The sequence below is a fragment of the Bubalus bubalis genome, chromosome 1 (assembly GCF_019923935.1).
Source record: "Bubalus bubalis isolate 160015118507 breed Murrah chromosome 1, NDDB_SH_1, whole genome shotgun sequence".
Lineage (NCBI taxonomy): Eukaryota > Metazoa > Chordata > Mammalia > Artiodactyla > Bovidae > Bubalus > Bubalus bubalis.
Window position 1 is genome coordinate 6,978,183 of NC_059157.1, and position 26,961 is coordinate 7,005,143.

Below are 26,961 nucleotides of genomic sequence, written 5' to 3' on the forward strand. Positions count from 1 at the left end.
CTTTTCAAGCACTGCAAGCGGCAACCTTCCTATTCAGTGAAACATTTGACAGCTGTCTGAATATATACAAGGAAATGACATGCAAGACTTGATTCCAAGGCATATATGCAAAATGACATAACTTGGAAACGTGAGTTAACATTTGGTATACACGGTACGGAAAAATTGATAAATAGTAATACATCTTGGAGTGTGTTCTGTTTCATATCTTATTTTTTAATAATTTGAAATATATTTTTAAATTAAATTTGAATCAACCTTGATGGGATCCAAGCAGCACTTCTCTGTGATGGCAGCATTTATAACACCTTTAAAAACAGACCTCAGAGGATATGGCTTGCTGAAATCTGAGGAGGGAGGAAGTTTCAAACTCTGATCTTGAAAAGGAACAGAGTTAAAAGCAATCAAGATTTCTCTTCCTGTGGTATATTGATACTTTAGATACTTCAATGAAGAATGTGATAGGACTTTTAATTTTTCCCCTTTTAAGATTCAGTTATCTTTAATATATCATAAAATTGTGTGAGCATCACCACTATCTAACTCCAGAACATTTTCATCACCTCCCAGCACCACCAAAAAAACCCTCTATTAACTGTCACTCTGCAAGCCCTGGTAAATACCATCCTACCTTCTGTCTATAGATCTGCGTGTTCTACTTCATATCAACAGAATTACACAATACGTGACATTGTCTTTTTTTACATGGCACAGTGGTTTCAAGGTTCATCCTGTACCTTCTTTCCACTCATCTGCTGATGGGCATTGGTGTTATTTTCACATTTTGGCTGTTATGAATATTGAGCATCTGTGAACAGGTTTTGTGTCTACATTTATTTTCAGTTCTCTTGGATACGCACCTATGAGTGGATTCTGCGTCACACAGTAACCCTGTGTTTCATGTTTGGAGAAAGCGCCAGTTTCCCAAAGCAGCTGCACCGTTCTATATTCCTGCCAGCAGTGTGAGGCGCTAATGCGCCCATACTCCTCATCACAGCTGTCATAGTGGGTGTGGAAGGCCGCCTCGCTGCGCCTGTGGTTTCATCTCCCTAGTGAGAAGGGAATGGCAGCCCACTCCAGTATTCTTGGCTGGAGAACCCTATGCACAGAGGATCCTGGTGGTCTACAGTTAAGGGGGTCGCACAGAGTCGGACACGACCAAAGGACTTAGCACATACATGCACAGTGGTTAACGGTGTTGAGAATCTTGTCAAATGCTTGTTGGCCATTTGTATGGGTTCTTCAGAGAAATATCCATTCAAATCCTTTGCCCATTTTATAACCGGGTAACTTCTCTTTTCATTTTTGAGTTGTAAGAAAGTGAAGAAGAACTAAAGAGCCTCTTGATGAAAGTGAAAGAGGAGTGAAAAAGTTGGCTTAAAGCTCAACATTCAGAAAACGAAGATCATGGCATCTGGTCCCATCACTTCATGGCAAATAGATGAGGAAACAGTGGAAGCAGTGTCAGACTTTATTTTTCTGGGCTCCAAAATCACTGCAGATGGTGACTGCAGCCATGAGATTAAAAGATGCTTACTCCTTGGAAGGAAAGTTATGACCAACCTAGATAGCATATTAAAAAGCAGAGATATTACTTTGCCAACAAAGGTCCGTCTAGTCAAGGCTATGGTTTTTCCTGTGGTCATGTATGGATGTGAGAGTTGGACTGTGAAGAAAGCTGAGCGCTGAAGAATTGATGCTTTAGAACTGTGGTGTTGGAGAAGACTCTTGAGAGTCCCTTGGACTGCAAGAAGATCCAACCAGTCCATCCTAAAGGAGATCAGTCCTGGGTGTTTATTGGAAGGACTGATGTTGCAGCTGAAACTCCAATACTTTGGCTACCTGCTGTGAAGAGCTGACTCATTGGAAAAGACCCTGATGCTGAGAAAGATTGAGGGCAGAAGGAGAAGGGGATAACAGAGGATGAGATGGTTGGATGGCATAATCGACTCGATGGACATGGGTTTGGGTGGACTCTGGGAGTTGGTGATGGACAGGGAGGCCTGGCGTGCTGTGGTTCCTGGGGTCGCAAAGAGTTGGACACAACTGAGCGACTGAACTGAATTGAACTGAAGAGTCCTTTATATATTCTGAACAGAAGTTCCTTATCAGACATATACTTTGCAAATATTTTCTTCCATCCTGTGGGTTGTCTTTCCAGTTAGTTTATGGTGCCTTTTTGAAGCACAATTATTTTTTTAATTTTGATAAAATCCAACTTCTCTATTTTTTTATTTTGTTGCTTAGGTGTTTGGTGTCATAAGTAACAATTTATTGTCTAATCCAAGGTCACGAAGATTTATTCTTTTTTTAAGAGTTTTACATGTAGTTAGCTACTACATGCAGACCTTCGATCCCTTCTGAGTTAACTCTTTACAGGGTGTGGAGATACAACTTCACTCTGGCGCACGTGGCTGTCCACTCGTCCGAGCACTGCTCTTGAAAAACCTATTATTTCCCCGACTGAACTGCAATAATACCCTTGAAGAAAATCAACTGACCATAAACGTGAAGGTCCGTGTCTGGACTCTGAAATCTACTCCATTGAGCCCAAAGCCGGTGTAACACCATCTTGATTACCGTGGCTGCGCAGAAGTAAAACCAGTAAGTGTGCGTCCTCCTGCTCTGTTCTTCCTCTTCCCGCTTGTTGCGGCTACTCTGGGCCCCTGGCATTTCCCGTATGAATTTTCGGATCAGCTGCCAGACAGCTGAAACTGTCATAGAGGCTGGGATGAATCTGTAGAGCACTGCATCCTAACAACATTACTATCAGGTCTTTTGATCCACAACTATAGGATGTCTCTCTATTTAATTTTCTTTCATTTCTTTTAACTTCTTTTTGTTTCAAATGTACAAGTTTTATACTACTTTTGTTAAACTGACTCCCCTAAGTCTTTTCTTTTTGACGCTATTATAAGTAGAATTGTTTTCCATTTCAGATCCTTCACTGCTAACATATAGAAATACAGCTGGTTGCCGAACTTCGAAGTTCTCATGCTTTCTTTGTGGATTCCTTAGGCTTTCTGATATACAAGATCATGTTATCTGTGAACAGAGGAAGTTTTACTTTTTTTCTTTCTTACCCGGATGCCTTTTATTTCTTTTTCTTGCCTAACAGCACTGGCCAGAACCTCCAGGACAATGTTGCCCAGACGTGGTGAGAGCTAGATGTCTGTCTGTTGTTCTGGATCCTACAAGAAAGCTTTCAGTCTTCCCCATGAAGTATGATGTTAGCTGTGGGGTTTTCACAAATGCCCTGTATCAGGATAAGGAAGATCCCTTTTATCTCTAGTTTATCAAGTGTTTCTATCATGAAAAGCTACCAAATTTTGTCAATTCTTTTTTCTCTGTCAGTTGAGATTCCCATGTGGAGTCTGTCTTTTATTCTGGTAAGAGTGTGTTACATCAACAGACTTCTATATACTGAACCAACCTTGCATTCTTGGAATAAATGCTACTTGGTCATGCTGTAGAATCCTTTTTTACATGTTGCTAGATTCAGCTTTCTAGTGTTTTGCACCTATATTCATAAACGATAGTGGGCTGTGACTGTCGTGCACTATCTAGTTTGGGCAGTAACGTTGGCGTCATAAAATAATTTGGGAAGTACTGGCATTTGTTTACATCTTTTTACACGTTTTTAAGAACATTTTTCATATTTTACACTTTTTTGGCTTTTAACAGTTTTTTATTCCTTAATCATATGGGGGACTTAAAATTCTTCTGGTATAGTTTAAAAGCTATAAATTTATTGCTAAAATACAAAGAAAGAAAAAAGTATACTATCCAAAAGCATAGGCTTTTTTAACATAGTAAAATAGCTTTAAATTATTAGAGAAGTACTTAGTTCACAGGGGGAAATATTTCCTATAGATGTTTTATTTAAGTTAGAGTATGTCTTTACAAGGGGCTTCACAGGTGGTTCAAAGGTAATGAATCTGCGTGCCAATGCAGGAGACCCAGGTTCAATCCCTGAGTCAGGAAGATCCCCTGGAGAAAGAAATGGCAACCCAGTCCAGTATTCTTGCCTGGAGAATCCCATGGGCAGATCAGCCAGGTGGGCTACAGTCCATTGGGTCACAAAAGAGTCAGACACCACTTAGCGACCAAACAGTAACAAATGCCTCTACAAAAACTTGAAGGTCATACAATATAAAATGGCAAAAGTCAGAGGAATCAAAGAATTAATTCAGTCACCTTACATAGTCAGCAAGAAAACAGGCCCATCAGAACAATGGACTTGCCAACACAACATAACAAAAACCAGAGCTTATCTAATCTACTTCCACTAAGCTGTACATCCTCCTCTTCCCTCCATCTTTATTGGAAGTGAGCTGACCTAGTGTGCGTCTTCAATTTTTTCCCTGAAATTTCAAAACATCTTCTGAAATGGTTATCCAAAGTCCAGCCTCATCTCCCACTTCATCTTATATACAATAATCTTCCTCAAGCAAAAACTTCAGTTGCTTTCAGTAATTCTTCACCGCCTACAGAATAAAGTCTAAAATTCAAACTCCTTCATCCAGGAGTTGAGATCCATAACCCAGCCCTGATCTCTCTTTCCCGTCTACTCTCTCCTCTCACTCACCAACCTCGTCGATATACGTTTGTTTCTCTAACCGAGGGTGGCGCAGCACATGAACACTCTTGAAAGGTCCTCTCTCACAGACACCAGAAATCAAGCTAACACTCTGAGCTTTTTATTCCTTTGGCTTTGCTCCATCTCTTCTCCGCATATGACACACTTTTTCTTCTCACTTCTATATGATCAGAGTATTTTCATCTTTCAAGATCTAACTTAAATCTGCTCTCTTAACTAAGTGTTCCCTTAATCACCAGCCCTTGCAAGAATTCACCTGCTTACAAATGTCAAGGGAACTTTATATTCTATCTGGTATACACCCATGAAATAAATTATAGGCTATTAGTTCAAATTTTAAAGCTTCAAAAGGCTATATAATCTTTAACCTATCATGAAGAGTTCCATGAAAGCTGTCCATATTTAACCCAAATTTAGTAAGCTGAATCTAGCAAAATATCAAAAAGGATTATACACCATGATCAGGTGGCATTTATTCCTGAAGTCAAATGTGTATTTAACATCAAAACATACTATCATGAAATCCATTCAACAGAAGGAAGAAAAGTTAAACTTCCTCATTTAAGAACCCACTTAGTTCCTAACAGTTTAAATTGCCACCTATGAAACAACCACTAATGTAAACATAGGCACACTGGCCCAAAGAAAAGTGAATACAAATTCAAAAAAGAAAGGGGCGGGGGGACATCAAAGAAATTAAGTAATTTCTCCACCCCATTCTAACACTTTTCATTAGGATGTACTGGTATTAATTGTGGGCAAATGCCTGTGATGATGTCTCTTTAAATTGTATTTATGGCTGCGCTGGGTCTTTGATGACGCATGCCGACTCTCTGTAGTTGTAGCGGATGGGGTTTTCACCACGGAGGTTTCTCTTGTTGTGGAGCACAGTCTCAAGGGTGCTCAGACTCAGTAGTTTTGGCGCATGGGCTTAGTCATCCCGAGGCATGAGGAATCTTCCCAGACTAGGGATCAAACCCATGTCCCCTGCACTGGCAGGCATATTCTTTAACCACCGAGCTGTGATGTCTTGATAAGCAGCTTGGCATCTGGTCACAGACAGACAGGAAAGGCAGAGCGCAAAGTGCGCCCGGAGTGGCAGGCGGCTTTCCTACTGCAACCAGCCCTCCTACCCTGCATTACAGAACTGGTCTGTCTAATCAGCTTTGTTCACTTTTCACCTAGATGAGGACTAGTACAGACTAGGGTGGGTAAATGTTCTGAGAGGCTAAGTGGCATGACCAAGGCAAATGAACTGATGTTCAATAAGGTATTTTAGAAGAATTAAAAGTCAGAACTAGATTCCTGGTCTTTTATCTCTCAGGAGTAAATTCCTAAGGAAAACTAAGAGGCATCTGAATTGTCAGACTGTCATTTCTAATAGCATAAAAATATAAAAAGCAAAAAATCTTCTAGTTGCAGGTTCTGGGTAGAAATAGCCTTAAATATCAGGTGGCTCTTGATCCTAGCATTTGTTACGGAACTCAGCATAACATCAAATCTTTCCTTCCACCTAAGGCACCTCTATGTTAGCATGCACAGTGGTTTAATTTTGCTGTGTGCATTTCTTCTCACCACTTGAACTGTCTTTAACAACAAACGAAGCTTCATAAAATATTAATCTTGACCGTCTTATTTAGAATTTCTGATGTCTTCCTTATGTTTAAAAAATAGAGCTATTTAGGCTAGGGGGATTTAAAGAAAGGCCACATTCTTCTTTTACCCTAAGACTTTTTCTCTGTTCCCTTTTAAAACCAGGCCATGGATACTTGCCATTAAATGACCACCGTTTGCAAAATCCACTTAGCAAACATTCATTAATTACCTGCTAGGTACTGAACACAGGGTATTCAGAACCAAACGCTGCTAGCGCGTGACTAGTCTCTCTCCTGTGGTTAAAAGCTCACGCTGGTCATGTGTGAAAGATGCACAGGGTGAAGTACGGGCACAAACAGAACCAGCCACGGGTGACAGCGCGGGCGAGATGGAGCACCCTGCAGCCAGGACAAAGGCAAATGGACAGAACAAAGGTGCGATGGCTGCCACCTCCCCAGCCTCCGTCTCCCCTCTCTAAAGTCAGCCTGCTGCCTTAAGGCCGTGCCCAGCCTGTGCCGCTGCTGTGGGCTCTAGGCCCCACTCGGGAAAGCTCCTGCCTTCTGTCAGTCTGCATCTACTACTAATGTAAGAATCTAGCTGAAAAGCGAAATAGCTGCTTCTCCTCCAGAAAGTCTCGCTGAATTAGGCCTGCCCAAATTTGGTCTCATATCTGTGACAATGGGATTTGCTAAGTACTAAAAAAAAAAAAAAAGAAAAAAAGAAGATTTTAGCACTTACCTAAATATAAACCACACACTAGTAGAATTTGAATTAATAAGAGTTTTTATAGCTTTTCTGCATTTATTTTCCCCCCTTAAAGAAATTAAAATGTAGTGTAAAGTGCGTAGGAGGGAAGGGAAGGGAGAGAGAAGAGCTTGTCACGCTCATGTGAAATACATATACTTTGGGAAGGGGTATCTATTTATATTCCCTTTTCTGTGGAGTTGTATCTGCTGCTTTGTGTATTTGGTCAGATTCCTAACAAATTATTTTCTGTTATTTCCTGATGCTTTTCCTGTGATGCCCAAAATCCACTTTTTTTAAAAAAGTTTTTTCCATTTTGATTTAATGTAGAGAAAAATGGGATACTTTTGAAAGTTAACAGAACAGTTTCAGGAGAGCTTTGGGTTGTACATTAAATATCCATCCATTCCTGGGACACAGATACAGAACTGTAATACAATGCAACGTGATTTAAGAGAAGTTCTTCTACATCAAACTAAAAAGCTTCTGTACAAAGGAAACCATCAAGAAAATGAAAAGGCCATCTACTGAATGGGAATAAGTATTTGCAAATCATATATCTGATAAGGCATTCATATCCAAAATGTATAAAGAGGGCTTCCCTGGTGGCGCAGTGGATAAGAACCTGCCTGCCAATACAGGAGACACGGGTTCGATCCCTGGTCCGGGCAGATTCCACATGTTGCAGAGCAACTAAACCCTGTGCCACAGCCGCTGAGCCTGAGCCCTAGACTCTGCACGGGCACCTACTGAGCCCGCGCGCTGCAGCTCCTGAAGCCCTCACGCCTAGAGCCCGGGCTCGGCAATAAGCAAAGCCACTACGGTGAGAAGCCGCCCATCACAATGAAGAGAAGCCCCTGCTCTCCACAACCAGCAGATGTCCACACAAAGCAAGGAAGACTCAGCACAAAAATAAGATAAATAAATAAAAGATTTAAATATATGTATAATGAACTCTATTTAAATTTACATTTATTTATATTCCCTGTTTATACTCCCTTACATAACTTATTAGCAAAAAAAAAATCTGATCTAAAAATAAGGAGGAAAAAAATTAAATAAATAAATAAAAATGAGCAGATCTGAATGGATATTTTTCCAATGAAGACATACAATGACCAACAGCTACATGCAAAGATGCCCAACATGACTAGTCCCCAGAGAAATGCAAATTTAAACCACAATAATCATGATTTGAGCCAATTCTAGAGAACCTTATGGTCCCAGTCGTCCCATGTTTTCCTGTCACAAATGATTCTTGTTTGCTCTGGCTTAATCCAAATCTCTGCTTTTTATTATACCTGGTATATTTTTTTTGGTTCCAAAATCACTGCAGATGGTGACTGTAGCCATGAAATTAAAAGATGCTTACTCCTTGGAAGGAAAGTTATGACCAACCTAGATAGCATATTGAAAAGCAGAGACATTACTTTGCCAACAAAGGTCCATCTAGTCAAGGCTATGGTTTTTCCAGTGGTCATGTATGGATGTGAGAGTTGGACTGCGAAGAAAGCTGAGCACCGAAGAATTGATGCTTTTGAACTGTGGTGTTGGAGAAGACTCTTGAGAGTCCCATGGACTGCAAGGAGATCCAACCAGCCCATCCTAAAGGAGACCAGTCCTGGGTGTTCATTGGAAGGAATGATGCTAAAGCTGAAACTCCAGTACTTTGGCTACTCATGTGAAGAGTTGACTCATTGGAAAAGACTCTGATGCTGGGAGGGATTGGGGGCAGGAGGAGAAGGGGATGACAGAGGATGAGATGGCTGGATGGTATCACTGACTCGATGGACATGAGTCTGAGTCAACTCCGGGAGTTGGTGATGGACAGGGAGAGGCCTGGCGTGCTGTAGTTCATGGGGTCGCAAAGCATTGGACACGACTGAGCGACTGAACTAAACTGAACTGAGTACACTGTCAGTGGAACGTAAATTAGTGCAACCTCCTATGGAGATTCCTCAACAGATTGAAAACAGAACTACATATGATACAGCAATTCCACTTATGGGTTACTTGAAGGAAACAAAAACACTAATTGAAAAAGATATCGGCACCCTTACGTTCACATTTTTTACAACAGCCAAGAAATGGAAATAATCTAAGTGTCCATTAATGGATGAGCAGATAAAGAAACTGTGTGTATATTAACACATAGTATATGTCTATATAATATTAACATATGAATATATTAATTTAGCCATAAAAAGTATATTATTGGATATTATTATGGAATAATATGGATATTATTCAGCCATAAAAAACAATAAATCTTGCCATTTGCAACACATGATTGGACCTTGAGGTGGTGGTGTAGTCACTAAGTCGTGTCTGACTCTTGCGACTCCACGGACTGTAGCCCTCCAGGCTCCTCTGTCCATGGGATTTCCCAGGCAAGAATACTAGAGTGGGTTGCCATTTCCTTCTCCAGGGGATCTTCCCCAACCAGGGATCGAACCCGGGTTTCCTGCATTGGTGGGTGGATTCTCTACTGACTGAACCACCAAGGAAGCTCAGAAAATGTTAGTCACTCAGTTGTGTTCAGTTGTGTCCGACTCTTTGGGATCCCATGGACTGCAGCCTGCCGGGCTCCTCTGTCCATGGGATTTTACAGTTCTCTAAGAAGACTGGAGAGGGTTGTCATTCCCTTCTCCAGGAGATCCTCCCAACTCAGGGATCAAACCCAGGTCTCTTGCATTGCAGGCGGATTCTTTACCATCTGAGCCACGAGGGGACCTTGAGGACATTACACTAAATGAAGTAAGTCAGAGGAAGACAAATACTATATGATCACTCTTATTTGTGAAATCTTAAAAAGAAAGAGCAAAACGAGATCATAGATACAAAGGACAAACTAGAAGTTGCCAGAGGGTGGGGGTGAGGAGTAGGTGAAATGGGCGGTTCAAAAAGTACATACTTTCAATTACAAAATAATCAAGTGGATGCAATATATAGCTGGGGATCATGGTTAATAACACTGTATTGCATATTTGAAAGTGGGTAAAAGAGTAAATCTTAAAAGTCCTCATCACAAGAAAAAAACCTTTTATAACTATGGATGGTGATGGACATATAGTGATCATTTCACAATATGTAACATTATACAATATGTAATATTACACTGTATGTCTGAAACTAATTTAATTGTGTACATCAATTATAACTCAAAAAAATTCTCAGGATCATGGGGAAACAAGCCTGCTCCAAAAGATGAGCCTCAGAAAAGGCCTGGCCCTTCTAAGAATGATCCTGTCTGAGGATCAGCAAATGAAATGGATTTCTTTCTACTCTGGGTAACAAACTCCTTCAAAGAGTTTGTTACTCTTTGGCTGAAACGGGGGAGGTGGGGAGGAAGAAAAAAGAAAAAGAACGATTTGGCAAGCCTACTGCAGACTTGGTCACAGTTTCACAGTAGAAATGTGAAGTAAAGAAGTTTATCATGAGGGATTCTGAGCAATTGGATGTAGGCTTCCCAAAAGACTATGATGGCCATGTCCATGAACAGCAGTTACAAATCATACCTTCCCTAGGAACTGGGCCCGGTCATTTTTAGGAAAAGGTTCTTCCTTTGTTCTGTCTTTTTGTATTGCAACTAGAACATAAACTCCAAAACAACTCTGTCTGATATCTTTACCATTATTATATCCCCAGAGCCTAGAATAACAGTACTAAGAAAATGGATATTTGTTGAATCAATGAATGAATAAAGAATGTCCTATAACCAACAGGTTACCGTTTCTATTCTATTAAAATATTAAAATAGAACTTTAACAGAAACGGAAAGATGCTTCCCAAAACATAAGCAAAATACTACATGCCAATGCCACTCAAATTCTGTCCCCTGCCCACAAGGACAGGCTGAACAGAGTGCTGGAGACACTGTGGGGGGCGGGGAGGTCCTTCCTAGCTTTGGAACTACCTAATTCTTCCACTTCATCAGCCAACATTTATTGTGCACCAAGAATATGCTGAGTACTGGAAAACAGAGCAACAAGCAAGGCCATCAAGGAGTTTGCAGTCCAGCAACTCCATCTGCACGCATTGGCTGCTGCAGACAAAGTTTAAGCGGTGGTCAAGTTAAGTGGGGACAACTTGGCCATAGTTTTAGAATTCACCATAATCTACATGGGCAATTACCACTAAACTTAAATTTCTCAGCTGATTATCTTACTCTCCAAATGCTATGCTGTTCCATATGGCAGTCACAGTCACATAAAACTACTTAAATTTAAATTAATTAAAATTAAATAAAATTGAAAATCCAGTGCTCCATATGTAGCTGGCTACAACATTGCAGCAGATACAGAGAACACTTTTTCATGCTCATGAGAAGTCTATTTGAAAGCACTACCCTAGAACCTTTCTACTCAAAGTGTGGCCTCGGAGCAGCAGCAGCATCACCCAGGTGTTTGTTCAAAATGCAGACTCAGGTATCACTTCAGACCTTCCTAATCAGAATCCGTATCTCTAAAAAGAATCCCAGGTGATCTGCATACATTTAAAATACAGAAGCACTCCTCCAGAGAACTACATCAATATCTATGACTTGTGCTGACTACATTTAAATAGCAGGTTTTTACTCTAAAAGATAATCTCAAGAGTTCCTACCTCCTGACTGAAAGGCCCAAGTGTTCAATTAAGTAAACAAGTAAAGAAAAGAGGCAGTCTCTCCTTCCTGCGCAGAGAAAGGCTATGCCTTCTGGTCTGGGTTTGCCTTCCAGCTGATCCAGCATCCTTCCAGCAGAGGAAGAGAACCACCTAGGCTGCGATGGGACCCTGTCTTTAGTTTATAGCTCACAGAGAATTTCTTTCAAAATGAATGATGGTCAACAACTCTACCCTTACACAGAAGACCATAAAGTCCTTAAAAAAAAAAACTACAAATGTAAAACTGAGCATTAGTAAATGCCTGTACATCAACATCTGTACGCAGCCTTAAAGAAATTACACTGGAGCTTAAAGGAAAGGACCTGAGGGAAAGGTAAGGTTTTTCTATTTTTAAAAACTGGGATATTTTCCCAGACTTTCAATGTTCATGCCATTGGACAGATCACTTGTGAAATGAAAATGCACAGGCAAATTCACTTGCGTACAGCACTTTCAAGAGAATACTATTTTTTGTCAGCATGGTTCAGCAGACTTTCAGTCCTTTCTAAGTCATGGCTAACCTAGCCACTAGAAGTCCGCTTCTCTCCTTTCCCTGTAGGTTGTTCATAAATGCAATAACATCCATGGTGCTCTGTTCTCTAATGAATATCAGTTAGTAAACATCTTAAAACTTAAAAATCAGTTAGTATGATAAAAGAACTATAAATTCTTAAGTTATTTCAACATTGGAAAATGGACAGAACTTTCAGGCTTAAAGACACACTGCCCTTGGCCTGTCAAGGAAGAATGCAGTCCCATAGACAGAGGGTGACTGACTTTTCCCCCTTTAGTCTGAAATTTCATAAATCAATAAAAAAATTGAAGACAGAGATCCAATTTACAAACCAACATAATAAGCCTTGCAGAGTAAAATATCTCAAATACATTTTACCTATGCTGCTGCTAAGTCACTTCAGTCGTGTCCAACTCTGTGCTACCCCATAGACGGCAGCCCACCAGACTCCCCCGTCCCTGGGATTCTCCAGGCAAGAACACTGGAGTGGGTTGCCATTTCCTTCTCCAATGCATGAAAGTGAAAAGTGAAAGTGAAGTCTCTCAGTCGTGTCCAACTCTTCGCGACCCCATGGACTGCAGCCTACCAGGTTCCTCCGTCCACGGGATTTTCCAGAATTCTTGGCTTCCCTGGTGGCTCAGTGGTAAAGAATCCACCTGCCAATGCAGGAGACACAGGTTCCATCACTGATCTGGGAAGATCTCCTGAAGAAGGAAATGGCAACCCACTCCAGGATTCCTGCCTGGAGAATCCCATGGACAGAGGAGCCTATCAGGCTATAGTCCAAGGGGTCACAAAGAGTCAGACACAACTTATCAACTGAACAACAACAACAAATTATAATCCATAACTGTGAGTAATAATGATCAATGCTTTTGTGTCTAATAATCAATAAACCCCTCCACTAATACAGAGACGCATTTAGGATTTCAATTTGCAATGCAATAGAAAAAGTCATATTTAAAAAAGAAAACAGAAGAATAATCTATTTTTACTAAGCAACAGAAAACATATTCAGTATGGTAAAATGACACAAAATGAGTATGAGTAATGATAATTTGCTAAGTGAGTAATCTAAGTACATTATATTTTGGTACACACTCTTCACTCTAATAAAAGTCACACTTTGAAGAAGGCTGTATTTGAGGGTGCTGGCTATTACTGGTCGCTAGCAACTCTCTAAAAAGCACGGATAGAGAAGGTATTTATGTACTACAAGACCCAGGAAAAGGTCTGCCGACCACTACACAAACTATTAGCATGCGCACACAAGTAGAGACTGCTCCATTAATTGGACATTTCTCCCCAAGTGATTAATAGTTACAGCTGTGCTCACCACAAACTCAATTTTACATACTAATGAATCAGAGCCCAATTTTTCTCCTTCGATTCTAATTCCTGGGGAAATGAGACTAGCTTCCCATTCCGGTCAACTGCAGAGGAGCTCTGTGAGCTGGGAATGGCAGCTCACAGCACCTGGAAGGGAAAAACGTGAGCTAAGGAGTAGCCCAGCCATCCTAACCCCAGGTTTCCGCCCGCGTGCAGAGCACTGGCGCTCACCCCGAGACGAAATTCTAAGCTGCAGGAGTTGAATTCAGGTCTGTCTTTAAAATCACTGTTTCTAAAGCTGGTTTCCTCTTCTCAGGCAGCGGCTTCTCCACCTCGATCCACCACCCACTCTCATCGTGTCTTCTTCTGTCTGCCCTTGTGCTTCTCTCAGGCGCGGCTTCTCCACCTCGATCCACCACCCACTCTCATCTGTCTCTTCTTCCATCTGCCCTTGCGCCTCTCCTACCAGACTTGGCGCTTCTGATCACCGCTGCTCTTCTGACTGCAAACGTCCTAGCTTTTCCTACTTCTTCCTGCTAGGAATTCACACTTTCAAAAACCCAATTTTACATTTTCATTTTTTCCAGCTTTACTGATGCAGCTGAAACAGGGCACTGGGTAGGTCAGGGAGTACAGCATGCCAGTTTGACACACCAGATTGAAAGCTGATCACCACTACAGCTTGAGCTAACACCGCTGTCACATCACATCATTACCACTTCTCTTTTGTGGTGAAAACACTCAAGATCGACTCCCTTAGCAGCTTCGAAGTATATCATACAATATTATTAACTGTAATCACGACGATATACATTACAGCCCCAGAACTCACTCATCTTCTAACTGAACCTTTGCACCCTTGGGCCACCTTCTCATTTTCCCCACCTTGACAGCCCCTGGTCACCATTACTCTACTCTCTGGAAATCCAATTTTTAAATTTCTCTGACTGTCATTTTTTAAAATTTTATTCCTAAAAGCAAATAAAGTTTAAATTTTAAAGAACTCCACAGTCTTGTTTATAGCAGGCTCTCTCCTGCTAAAGTCAACACAGATATGGTATGGTAGCACTAATATCAATTCTTACATATTTTATTACATATTTTAACATTGAAACTGATATTAAAGAAATTTACTACTTAAGACATTGACATTTTAAGTACTAATTCTTGTTTTAAAATCACAAATGCTAAGCAGCAGGAGTGCCCAGCAGTGATGAGCTGCTACAGCTGTGGACTTCCCTAAACCGCTGTGTGTCAAGACAGACGCCAGGCGCAGTGGAAAACAATAGCTCCAGTCAGCCTCCCGCCTGTCACAAGCCCCATCAGGGTCCATATTCGCATTCAGCAGTTCTCATGCTCAGTAAGAGCATCCCACAGTTGTGCTAAGGATTCAGGCTGCAAGTCAACATGAGCAATGGTTCCAAGTATCTCTGAAAATGAAAATTTCAGCAAAGTCAACTTCCCTGATGAGAAAGAAATAAATCTTGAATTACTCTTAAGGTGACACTCTCAACAGATGAGAAGAACACACCCCGGTGTGTAAACTGAGGAAAAATAAACCCCCAGCAGACACCACCTCAGCCCCCCGTGCTCTGCAAGCCAGCGTCTGTCCAGGCACCCAGGCGGAACGGGAGAGCAGTCTGGGCTCTTTAAGAGAAGCTCCGCCCCTGCTCCCATCCAAAGCCTCCACATCAGGTCTCTAAAACTACAGGGGTAGCCGGTTCCTCTTTCTTTCTATATAATACGTCCAAAAATGGGGAGAAACGGGGTGATGGCACTCTGTGTTTCCCAGGCGGGGCGGGGGGGGGACAATGAAAGGAAATAAAATTACAGGTAAGCATAATATTCTGCTTTCTACCTAAAAATAAATAATTTGAAAAATCCAATGTCAGATGCTAAAATAAACATTCTAGGTGAAAGCCAGGGGAGGGACTGGGCGATGGCGCTCGGAGGGCAGGTGGTGTCTTTCGGAAGGCTGGGGAATTAAAGAACAGCTGGCGTGGGCAGCCCGGAATAAATGCGGAAGGTGTTTCTCTGGTCGGGATTCAGCAGAACCTCATTCAGCCCCAGCAGTCTCGCACTGGGATGGTCGAAAGACAAGACTAGCAAGCAAAAGCAGTCAACCATACAGATGGATCATTTTACAGCAGCATTTTACAAGAGAGCGATATATAAAATCAATTTGCCTGCAGAGACCTACAAATAGAGGTTACTCACAGAGATTACTGTAGCTCCAGCAGTTACCCATTGATCATAGAAAATGCCCCGTTCATCAGCTTAATGCTCGAGAAAAGTTAGCTAGAAGAGAAGCTGGCTAATTCAAAATCTGCCGTTCTAGTCAACTGGAAGCAAGTGAGTTTCAAAGGTCCTGGCAGCCCTGGGGCCCCGCACCGCGCGGGGTGGTGTCCACGGGCGCTCTGAGCTCAGGAGCCCAGCTGAGCCAGCGGCCGCCGCTCCCTTCACAAAGGCACGCAGCCTGCCCTCTCGCTCTCCCTGCCGGCCTCTGCGCTCTCTCTACCTTGGTAGCTTACCGAAAACAAGCACGGTAGGGCTTTTCTATATTTGTGAAAACTACTTCAGAGGAGATAATGGAGCTGACGGGAGTGAGCTTTAATGTAACCATTTCCCCGGTGCAGCAGCACAGAGCCCAGCAAAGGCTGAGAGGACTGTACCATCCCGGGTGACATCAGAGGTGGGGCTGTCATCAGGATCACGCAGCATTTTCTCGGAGGCGAGGATGACACGTGGAAGGCGATGGACGGGCTCCCTTTGAAAGGCTTTAATTCTTGTGTTACTTCAACAGAAAAGGCAAAAGCCAGTGTCATGTGGGACAAGTGCCGTGGGAGGATTTCTATCCTGCTTTCCTGCTCCTCGGCTCATGGCTAAATGATGCTGCCAACTAAAGTCATTTTACTGACGACTGTATTACCATTCCTGTGATTAAATTCATATTTGATGGGTAATTGGTATCAGCTGGAAAATGTGACATGATAAAATTTGAGGACATTAACATCTAATCTTAAATATGATGACATAAACTTTTACATCACTTAATGGTACCTTAGATGGACACAGTATTGGAGAAGGAAATGGCAACCCACTCCAGTGTTCTTGCCTGGAGAATCCCAGGGACGGGGGAGCCTGGTGGGCTGCCGTCTATGGGATCGCACGGAGTCAGACACGACTGAATTGACTTAGCAGCAGCAGCAGCAGCAGCAGCAGATGGACACAGTACCTTTCAACCTCAATAAAAATACTAAATGTAAAAACTAATAGTTCTACAGATGAGAAAAGCAAGGTGAAAAACAGCACAAGATACATAGCATAATGTGATAATACTGGTCCTCGGTCTTTGTAATGGAGGATAACACAAACACTAAAAACATCTCATCTTCTATAATCTTAATATTCCAACCAGTTTAAAAAAGCAAAGGCCAATAATACAAAGCAACTGATGGTTATTTTCATTCATTCCATATACATTTACTGAGTACCTAACAAGTGCGAGATAATGTGCGAATTTTAATTTGGAGTATATATTTCTGATAAATAATATAACCAGAATAGAAGATATTTATCAAACGCTTCCTAGTGCCAGGCACCACACTAAGCAGCTTTACTGTATTGACTCCTCTATTCCTACAGCAGCTCTGTGGGACAGTAAAGAGACAGTAAAGCTCTCTCTTTTCTTTACTGTATTGACTCCTCTATTCCTCCCAGCAGCTCTGTGGGATAGCCGCCATAACTAACCCACTGTACAGGTGAGACGACTGAGGCACAGTGTGCAGCTTGTATGAGGTCACGTGGCTAGCACGGCCACAGGCAGGATTCAGACGCAGACAGAGGCTGCAAAGTCCGCTCTTTGGCACTGACCCCTGAGGGCATCCTTGTCAAGTAACAGAATTGCAGAGGAAGAATACAGTTTTAAGGATATGGAACCACAGCAAGTCAAAAACACCAAAAAGCCTGGCTCAGATATAAGAGGACAAAGGCAGAGGAAACACCCAGAGGAAGCACAGGAAGACAGTGAAAAGGATACCCCAGAGAGGAACCTCAGCGTTCACCGCTCCGTGACCCTGGGCCAACGGCTAAACCTTTCAGCGTTTGTTTCCTCACTTCTTTTTTTTTTTTTTTTTTTTTTGGTTTTATTTTATTTTTTTTATTTTATTTTATTTTTAAACTTTATATAACTGTATTAGTTTTGCCAAATATCAAAATGAATCCGCCACAGGTATACATGTTCTTTTTAAGTCATAAAAGCAAAAAGCACAGTTAGCGCATACAATCCAAACTTGTCAGCTGGGCTCCATCACTTCCCAACTACGTCCTTTTAGCAGCTTATTTAACTACTCAGGGGATGCAATCTCCTCATCTGAAAAGTAAAGAAAACAGTGAGGTTGTCCTGAAGATTAACTATTCGTATAAATATATAAAGCACCCATAATTGTAACTAGCATACAATAAAAGCTCAAGATTAATTATCATTATTGTTACTATAAATCACTACTTTTAGCATTATTATCTCATTTTTAAACTTCAACTGGCAGCTTCCTCCCTTTTCAAAAACTTCTCCAAGAAGGGCTGCAATTTTTCCAGAGTCGGTAGGAAAAGCAAGAAAGGACAACTTTTGCTGGTTTTATACAAACACTAACCTGTCCATGAATCCCCACCCCCCGGTGAGATACAAGCCGGAGCGGCTGGGTGAGCTTTCCAAGAAAGCTCCTTACAGGGGGAAGAAACTCAAATACACGAATGAGGGCACTTAATAAGGTTACTGTGATCACATAAGGCAACATAACCAAGATGATCCACTTGAATGGGACCACTAGTGACCATGAGGCAAGGACAACTATCTCAACCACATGAAGGCCTCATTTCCAAGTGTCCAGCATTTCACATTCGGCTTTAATGAACGGTATCTTTGACTGAGATCCTAAAACCCACCATTTTATTAGTAAAAAAAGTAAAGTCCGAAAATAAACGTGTTACATGGTGTCTAGTCTTTCGTGTACACACACTATCTTTAAAAAATATTCATATGGAAACAGCACCTGAGTCTGCACCTGGGCTGGCAGTGCCGACCACAGAGAGCGGAAGCTCAGCAGGGTTTAGCGGGAGGCAGCGTCAGGGAACAGAGAGGATGCTGAAGTCCTCGACCATCTGGTTTTGATCTGTTTCTCAATGCAATCTAATAAAGCTGCCACTACCCTTGCAAGACAGATAGTATCAACAACACTCAGACAAAAGGACCATTAAAAAACTTACAGAAAAAATAAGAACTACACAGGCTTTCTAAAAAAAAAAGTTTATCAACCAATATTCTGTTTAAATCTCTTCTATAAAAGATCAGATCAGATCAGATCAGTCACTCAGTCGTGTCCGACTCTTTGCGACCCCATGAATCTCAGCACGCCAGGCCTCCCTGTCCATCACCAACTCCCAGAGTTCACTCAGACTCACCTCCATCGAGTCAGTGATGCCATCCAGCCATCTCATCCTCTGTAGTCCCCTTCTCCTCCTGCCCCCAATCCCTCCCAGCATCAGAGTCTTTTCCAATGAGTCAACTCTTTGCATGAGGTGGCCAAAGTACTGGAGTTTCAGCTTTAGCATCATTCCTTCCAAAGAACACCCAGGGCTGATCTCCTTCAGAATGGACTGGTTCGATCTCCTAGCAGTCCAAGGGACTCTCAAGAGTCCTCTCCAACACCACAGTTCAAAAGCATCAATTCTTCGGCGCTCAGCCTTCTTCACAGTCCAACTCTCACATCCATACATGACCACAGGAAAAACCATAGCCTTGACTAGACGAACCTCTGTTGGCAAAGTAATGTCTCTGCTTTTCAATATGCTATCTAGGTTGGTCATAACTTTCCTTCCAAGGAGTAAGCGTCTTTTAATTTCATGGCTGCAGTCACCATCTGTAGTGATTTTGGAGCCCAGAAAAATAAAGTCTGATACTGTTTCCACTGTTTCCCCATCTATAAAGGATAGCAACTCATTTTTCTAGAAACATCACTGACAAAAATCAAGAACGCAGATTAAAAAATGTACTTTTTCATTAAATAAAAGTATATAACAGCTAACCACAACCAAATGTTTTTTAATGAAGAATGAAATGTAAATCATAAGAGCATTTTGAGTGCTAACATCAAGTTTATACTGGCTCTATCTTCTTATGTTCTATACTGATGCTCTGGCACTTTGGGCTCTGGTCTTGGGAGGCAGCCTCTCCCGGGGTAGCTGCTTCCTGGAGACAGTGAAGGACTCCCCTGGGAGTAAGCGCACTTGTGATGCACAAGCCGACCAACCCAGAGCCTCAGCCGGAGCATCTCCTCCCCCAGCCTCTCCTTCATGAGTCACTCCCTGCTCTAAATCACCCCAGGGCCTGGAGCTGGACAACTAGGAAGCACCCCTATACACCTTAACCCCTGAAATCACATGTGTCCGTGTGGCTTGCCATACCTGACTTCAAAGAAATCCTAAGTTCAAATCCTATAAGGAAGTCTTAGGAGAAATGAACAATCAATTCTTGAGTAACAAAATTTCAAGTAAGTCCAATGTATTTCTAGACTTTATTGTCACTAGTGCTGACAAGCTCTAGGTAATAAATTGCTATTTGATATAATGCATTATTTCTCAAAAATTTACAAAAAATTACAAAGTAATACACATAGACAAGCAAACTAATTGTTATCCAATTTAATCCAAGATTTTAGAAGTAAAAATTTTTACAAATTAAGACTTGTAAAAAATTGTATAATGCCAATTTTATCACCCCAACATATGAGATTTTATTATTTGCTTTTATTAACTACTAAATCCATGAGGATTCAACAAGATTATCAGAACTGGTAACAATAGTTCCTTATTTGAAATAACTTTTTTTTATTGAGCAAATTTCAACAAGTCAGTTTTCCTACCTCAAGTTATTTATCTTTTAATTCTGGTTGTTAGATGTTACAAAAAATACTCATGACAATTTCGGGATTATAAAAATTTAGTTTTTACCTATTAGTCTATTGTTCCTACTATGTGCTCAGCTGCTCAATTGTGTCCAACTCTTTGCAGCCCCATGGACGTTAGCCAACCAGGCTCCTCTGCCCATGGAATTCTCCAGGCAAGAATACTGGAGTGGGGTGCCATTTCCTGCTCCAAGGGATCTTCCTGATTCAGGGATCGAACTAGTGTCTCTTGCATCTCTGGCAGTGGCAGGCACTGTGCCACCTGGGGAGCCCTTTACTACAAAGCAGACACCCAATTGTTTCATTTAATCCTTAAAATCCGCTAAGAAGTAGAGATCAGGTATATCTAAATATAAGGCAATCCAAAGGACAAAAAGTTGTTGGCTACACTGAATATATACACTTTAGGGTTGTAGATTAAATAACCAAGTCGCTTCTCATATTTTATGTTAATAGTATACCTATACAAAATCAAATATTACACAAAATAAAAACACTTGCTTTTATTCACTTAAGTTTCAGAGAATTATCTTAGTAAAGCTTTTCACATGCAATTTGTCATTAGAATCTTTGTCACAGTATCATTTTGAGTTATATTATATTACATCTTGGGCTCTGCCTTAAGTTGATACATAGCCATTTTTAAATCTATAGGATGATATAGCTGGAAATTCTATCCTAATGCACAGAATCCATTCACTAAGAGTGCTAAACTCACTGTCTGGCCCGTAAAAGTCACTTTTAAAAGCCAATTTACAGTGACATCTAACACATACAACTCCAGGATTATTTCTTCAGGTATAATTGCTAATTGTCTGTTAAGTTTGCTTTCTCCTCTTTTTTTAAACCTATTTTAGTGATCTCTGTAAGCATCCCAACGAGAATTATCTGCAGTTATTTCAACCTAATACGTATTCTCCAAAAGTTCTTTGTTACTCAAAAACAATCAGAACATCCCTGATTCAGAAATGGTAAAAACCTGAATATAAAGTCACTCCTTTTCTCTTAAGTTTTTAAGGAAAACATCCTTACCCTAGTGTGGGCATATACAGAATTTTTTTTAATTTTATTGAAGTTCAGTTGATTTACAATGTTGTGTTTAATTTCTGCTGCAATACCCTCTTTTTATATTCTTTTCCATTACGGTTTATCAGACCCTATTGGATATAGTTCCCTGTGCTATACATAGGACCTTGCTGTTTAAACATCCTACACATTAACAGAATAGTTTGCATCTGCTAATCTCAAACCCCCAGTCATTTCTTCCCCTTCCCCCACTTCCCCCTTGGCAACCACAGGTCTCTTCTCTATATTTGTAAGCATGGTTTTGTCTCATAGATATGTTCACTTGTGTCATTCAGATTCCATATATAAGTGATATCATACAGTATTTGTCTTTATCTTTCTGACATACTTTGTTTAGTATAATAATCTCTAGGTCTATCCATGCTGCTCCAAATGGCACTATTTCATTCTTTTTTATGGCTAAGTAATATTCCATTTGGAAAGATGATGCTGTGAAAGTGCTGCACTCAATATGCCAGCAAATTTGGAAAACTCAGCAGTGGCCACAGGACTGGAAAAGGTCAGTTTTCATTCCAATCCCAAAGAAAGGCAATGCCAAAGAATGCTTAAACTACCGTACAATTGCACTCATCTCACACGCTAGTAAAGTAATGCTCAAAATTCTCCAAGCCAGGCTTCAGCAATACGTGAACCGTGAACTTCCAGATGTTCAAGCTGGTTTTAGAAAAGGCAGAGGAACCAGAGATCAAATTGCCAACATCCGCTGGATCATGGAAAAAGCAAGAGAGTTCCAAAAAAACATCTCTTTCTGCTTTATTGACTATACCAAAGCCTTTGACTGTGTGGATCACAATAAACTGTGGAAAATTCTGAAAGAGATGGGAATACCAGACCTCCTGATCTGCCTCTTGAGAAATCTGTATGCAGGTCAGGAAGCAACAGTTAGAACTGGACATGGAACAACAGACTGGTTCCAAAGAGGAAAAGGAGTACGTCAAGGCTGTATATTGTCACCCTGCTTATTTAACTTCTATGCAGAGTACATCATGAGAAACGCTGGGCTGGAAGAAGCACAAGCTGGAATCAAGATTGCTGGGAGAAATATCAATAAGCTCAGATATGCAGATGACACCACCCTTATGGCAGAAAGTGAAGAGGAACTAAAAAGCCTCTTGATGAAAGTGAAAGAGGAGAATGAAAAAGTTGGCTTAAAGCTCAACATTCAGAAAACGAAGATCATGGCAATTGGTCCCATCACTTCATGGGAAATAGATGGGGAAACAGTGGAAACAGTGTCAGACTTTATTTTGGGGGGCTCCAAAATCACTGCAGATGGCGACGGCAGCCATGAAATCAAAAGACGCTTACTCCTTGGAAGAAAAGTTATAACCAACCTAGATAGCATATTCAAAAGCAGAGACATTACTTTGCCAACTAAGGTCCGTCTAGTCAAGGCTATGGTTTTTCCTGTGGTCATGTATGGATGTGAGAGTTGGACTGTGAAGAAGGCTGAGCGCCGAAGAATTGATACTTTTGAACCGTGGTGCTGGAAAAGACTCTTGAGAGTCCCTTGGACTGCAAGGAGATCCAACCAGTCCATTCTGAAGGAGATCAGCCCTGGGATTTCTTTGGAAGGAAGGATGCTAAAGCTGAAACTCCAGTACTTTAGCCACCTCATGCAAAGTGTTGACTCATTGGAAAAGACTCTGATGCTGGGAGAGATTGGGGGCAGGAGGAGAAGGGGACGACAGAGGATGAGATGGCTGGATGGCATCACTGACTCGATGGAGGTGAGTCTGAGTGAACTCTGGGAGTTGGTGATGGACAGGGAGGCCTGGCGTGCTGCGATTCATGGGGTCACAAAGAGTCGGACACGACTGAGTGACTGAACTGAACTGAACTGAATATTCCATTGCATATATGTACCACATCTTCTTTATTCATTCATCTGTTGATGGACCAGTGAACCAGTGAAGTTGCTCAGTCGTCTCTGACTCTTTGCGAACCCATGGATCAGAGTCTACCAGTCTCCTCCATCCATGGAATTTTCCAAGCAAGAGTCCTGGAATGGGTTGCCATTTCCTTCTCCAGGGGATCTTCCCAGCCCAGGGATTGAACCCAGGTCTCCCACACTGCAGGCAGACACTTTACTGTCCGAGCCCCCAGGGAGGCCCTTGCTGATGGGCATTTGGGTTGTGTTCATGTCTTAGCTATTGCAAATATTGCTGCTGTGAACATATGAATGCATGTATCTTTACAAAATTATAGTTTCGTCTGGGCATATGCCCAGGGGTGGGATTGCTGCATTATATGGTAGCCCTATTTTTAGTTTTTTTGAGAAACATCCATTTTGTTTTCCAGAATTGCTGCACCAATTTACAGTCCCAGTTATAGTGTAAGAGGGTTCTCAGGATAGAGAGGATACTCTTACAGATAAGAGCACAGAGAGAGTTTAAGCCTCCAGCCAACACATAATTTGAAGATAAAAGAAGGATAAGAAATACCCCTCAGACCAAAATTTAAAAAAAGAAAAGGAAAAGGAATTTAGTTGGCAGCCCAAATATGAGTATGCAGAGAGCAGAAGGAAACAAAGCTTCTACTTCACAATGGCTATACTTTATTTCTGTCTGTTATTCTACCACATGGTGCAAATTTAAACATTTTTCTCTTGTTGCTCCCATTAGTTTATTTACAATAATACTTACCTTGTCTTTTATTATATAAACCATGTAAACATCATTTATAATGAATATCCAACATGTCGTTTGTAAATAGTAATATAATTCAGTTATCGTTGACTAGTCTGATTATTCCCAATATTATCTTAGGTAGACTCTTACATGAACACCGGCTAATCAATATCACTCAGAATATAATCAAAATAGAAGCCTCACTGCCTCAAAGGCAACTTCCAAAAAGTAAGTGATTTGTGTCTGTCTTGTTCACTCCTGTACTCTCATGTCATCGAGACATCTAGGAAATATACATGTCAGACTGCAAAGTCAGGTCATGATGGCAAAACACTCAAGGGAATTTTTCTATGCGGTGGACAAGGACAATTTCTACGGTCAGTCGGGAAATTGCCTTCCACATGTTTGGGGCTGGCGTGAAACAGGACCCAAGGTGTCAGCACAGCATGGGGCAGAAGGAATGATTCGGAGTCCAGCTAAAGGGGTGACCACACCAAAGACAGAACTTGAAAGCAAATTCTCGGAGGAACTGAATCTTCCCCAAAGTAGAATAGCCAATAATTATCCAAATGGCATTTAAGTGAGTAACTAAAGTAGCCAGAAGGGCCCTAGGATCCACACTCATCAAGCCAGCCTTTAGTCAAATTAGGACTGTAATCCTCTCTCCTGGAAACTCCTTTACTTATTTCCTATTTCTTTTTTTTTTCTTTCAGTAAGAGATACTGTTCATAAACGCTCACCATGTTTGGACAAGGAATTCTGCTTTCCTGAGCCTCAGTTTTCACCTATTATTCACCTATTATTCATTAAAAGTCAAGTTTCCAGCCTTTTGTACTCAATAAAATAAAAATTTGCAATTAATTTTGAACATGATTTGAACAATTAATTACTGTAGACAAACAAGATGCTTACTTCAAGGGGTGCTGTAAGGTTACACTGAGAAGGCTGCCTGGAAAGTTACCTGAAAACTACAAGACGGTGTCCAGCTTTGACATCCACCTGAGCCCAGTCCATCTCACACTTCCACTGAGCGGAAATGCTCATCGTATGCAGACCACCAGGCAGGAAAAGGGGGCTTCCCAGGTTGTTCAATGGTAAAGCAGGAGACACAGGAGACCTGGGTTTGATCTCCGGGTTGGGAAGATCCCTTGGAGAAGGAAATGGCAACTCACTCCAGTATTTTTGCCCGGAAAATTCCATGGACAGAGGAGCCTGGCAGGCTATAGTTCATGGGGTCCCAAAGAGTTGGACACAACTGAGCAACTGAGCACATATGCACACATACAGGAAAAGGGAAAGATGTCAAGAACTTAGAAGAAAAATGCCATCAGCCAAACCAGACCACTGAGGCAAAGGTCTAGAGCTGGACTGGGATGATAGAACAAGGAGAAAAAACAAAGTAACTCTAGAGCAGTTTGTATTCTTTAACTACAGTGTGGAGAAAGCCAAACAAAGTAAATCTTACCGAGTAAAAGGTGTCAACAAGGCTACATTCCCATTTGTGTTGGCAAAAAGAAGACATCTTATGACAATGAAAACATAATGAGAAAAAAATACCACGTAAACCACGGCTAGAAGTAGGTCCCATACAGTCTAACTGGCTCACCTCGGTGGCGGTCTCAGGAGTCCAGAAGGGATGGGTGTCTCAGGCGGAGTGGGAGAGAAGATTCAGAGTTTTGTCCAACAGGCTCTAGAGAGCCCTTGGGAACTGCCCCGCCCTTCTCCACAGACAGGGTCAAGTGCCTGCCGTTCACAAGCCACGTGCTACATGCCCACTCCACCTCACCCACCGCCGTCACTCCTGGAAGGCACTGCCAGGAAGAAGGAACTGGACTAAGCAAACAGATTCTTTCTCAGGAACCTGCAAGGGGTGTGAGCAATCACGGGCAGCCTACTCTCTTAAATGGGCCTATCGGGAAATTGGGTCTGTCCAGAGAAGCAGAAAAAAGCAGAATCGATAACATCTAACTACCTGACGGATGTCCCATGTTACACACCCAGCATGCCAAAACCAGTGAACGTCCCTATAAAACTAGCTCCAGCGAGAGAATTCCTTTCTCTCTCCTCTTTCACCATTTCCCCGCCAGTCACTTTAGTGCCGTACTTCAGATCCTGGTATATTCCCTCGTCTCTGCTGTATCTTTCATCCCCAAGACTATTATTTTCTTACAGTCTCATGCAACTATCCCTCCATTTACATTCTTATTACTATCTCTTCCTACAACAGATACCATCTCTTCTCCAGAGTGCTTCAGGAATTAACTCCTGATCCTAAACAGCCTACCCACCTCAACACGAATTCATACCATCTAATGCACTCTGAGCAACTTCACTGGATTAATCTTCCTAACACACTCTTCCAATGGCACTGTTGTTACTACTGCCCCCTATATACCTAATCCTTCCCCCAAACAAAACAAATTTTAAACGGATCCCCAATGCAACTAAACTAAAGCTGTAATTCTTTAACTCAGGGATCGGTAAACTTTTTCTGTAAAGGACCAGACAGCAAATATTTTTAGCTCCATGGGCCATATAGTCTCGATGCAAATACTCAATTTGGCCATTATAGCAAAAACAGTCAGAGACGATCATAAATTAACCCATGGCTGCGTCCCAATAAAACATCTTCTATTAATACAAAGATAAGAAATGAGCAGGATTTGGCCCAAGGGCCATAGGTTACCAACTCCTGCTTTATAAACCCTGTCACTCAAGACCCTTAGCAACCTGGCCACTAACTACCCTCATCTTATTCCCATACTGCCATCTTGATGGCTCTATGTATCAGATTTTTCTTTTAAAATAAACACATTGCTGTTGTTTAGTCACCACGTTGTTTCTGACTCTTTGTGA

At 41.5% G+C, this 26,961-nt stretch overlaps 1 protein-coding gene across 7 annotated transcripts in view; it reads right to left on the bottom strand.

Annotated features, from left to right (window-relative positions):
* PSD3 (pleckstrin and Sec7 domain containing 3) overlaps window positions 1-26,961 on the bottom strand; it is a 610,137-nt gene that overhangs the window by 317,750 nt on the left and 265,426 nt on the right. Inside the window, exon 1 of one of the 7 annotated variants that reach the window (XM_006055890.4) lies at window positions 15,645-15,968. The exons of the other annotated variants lie outside the window; for them this stretch is intronic. Within the exon in view, the coding sequence (XP_006055952.4) occupies window positions 15,645-15,675 (31 nt within the window). The 5' untranslated portion in view covers window positions 15,676-15,968. Of the gene's footprint in view, window positions 1-15,644; window positions 15,969-26,961 lie in introns of those variants that run through there. 7 annotated transcript variants of the gene reach the window in all.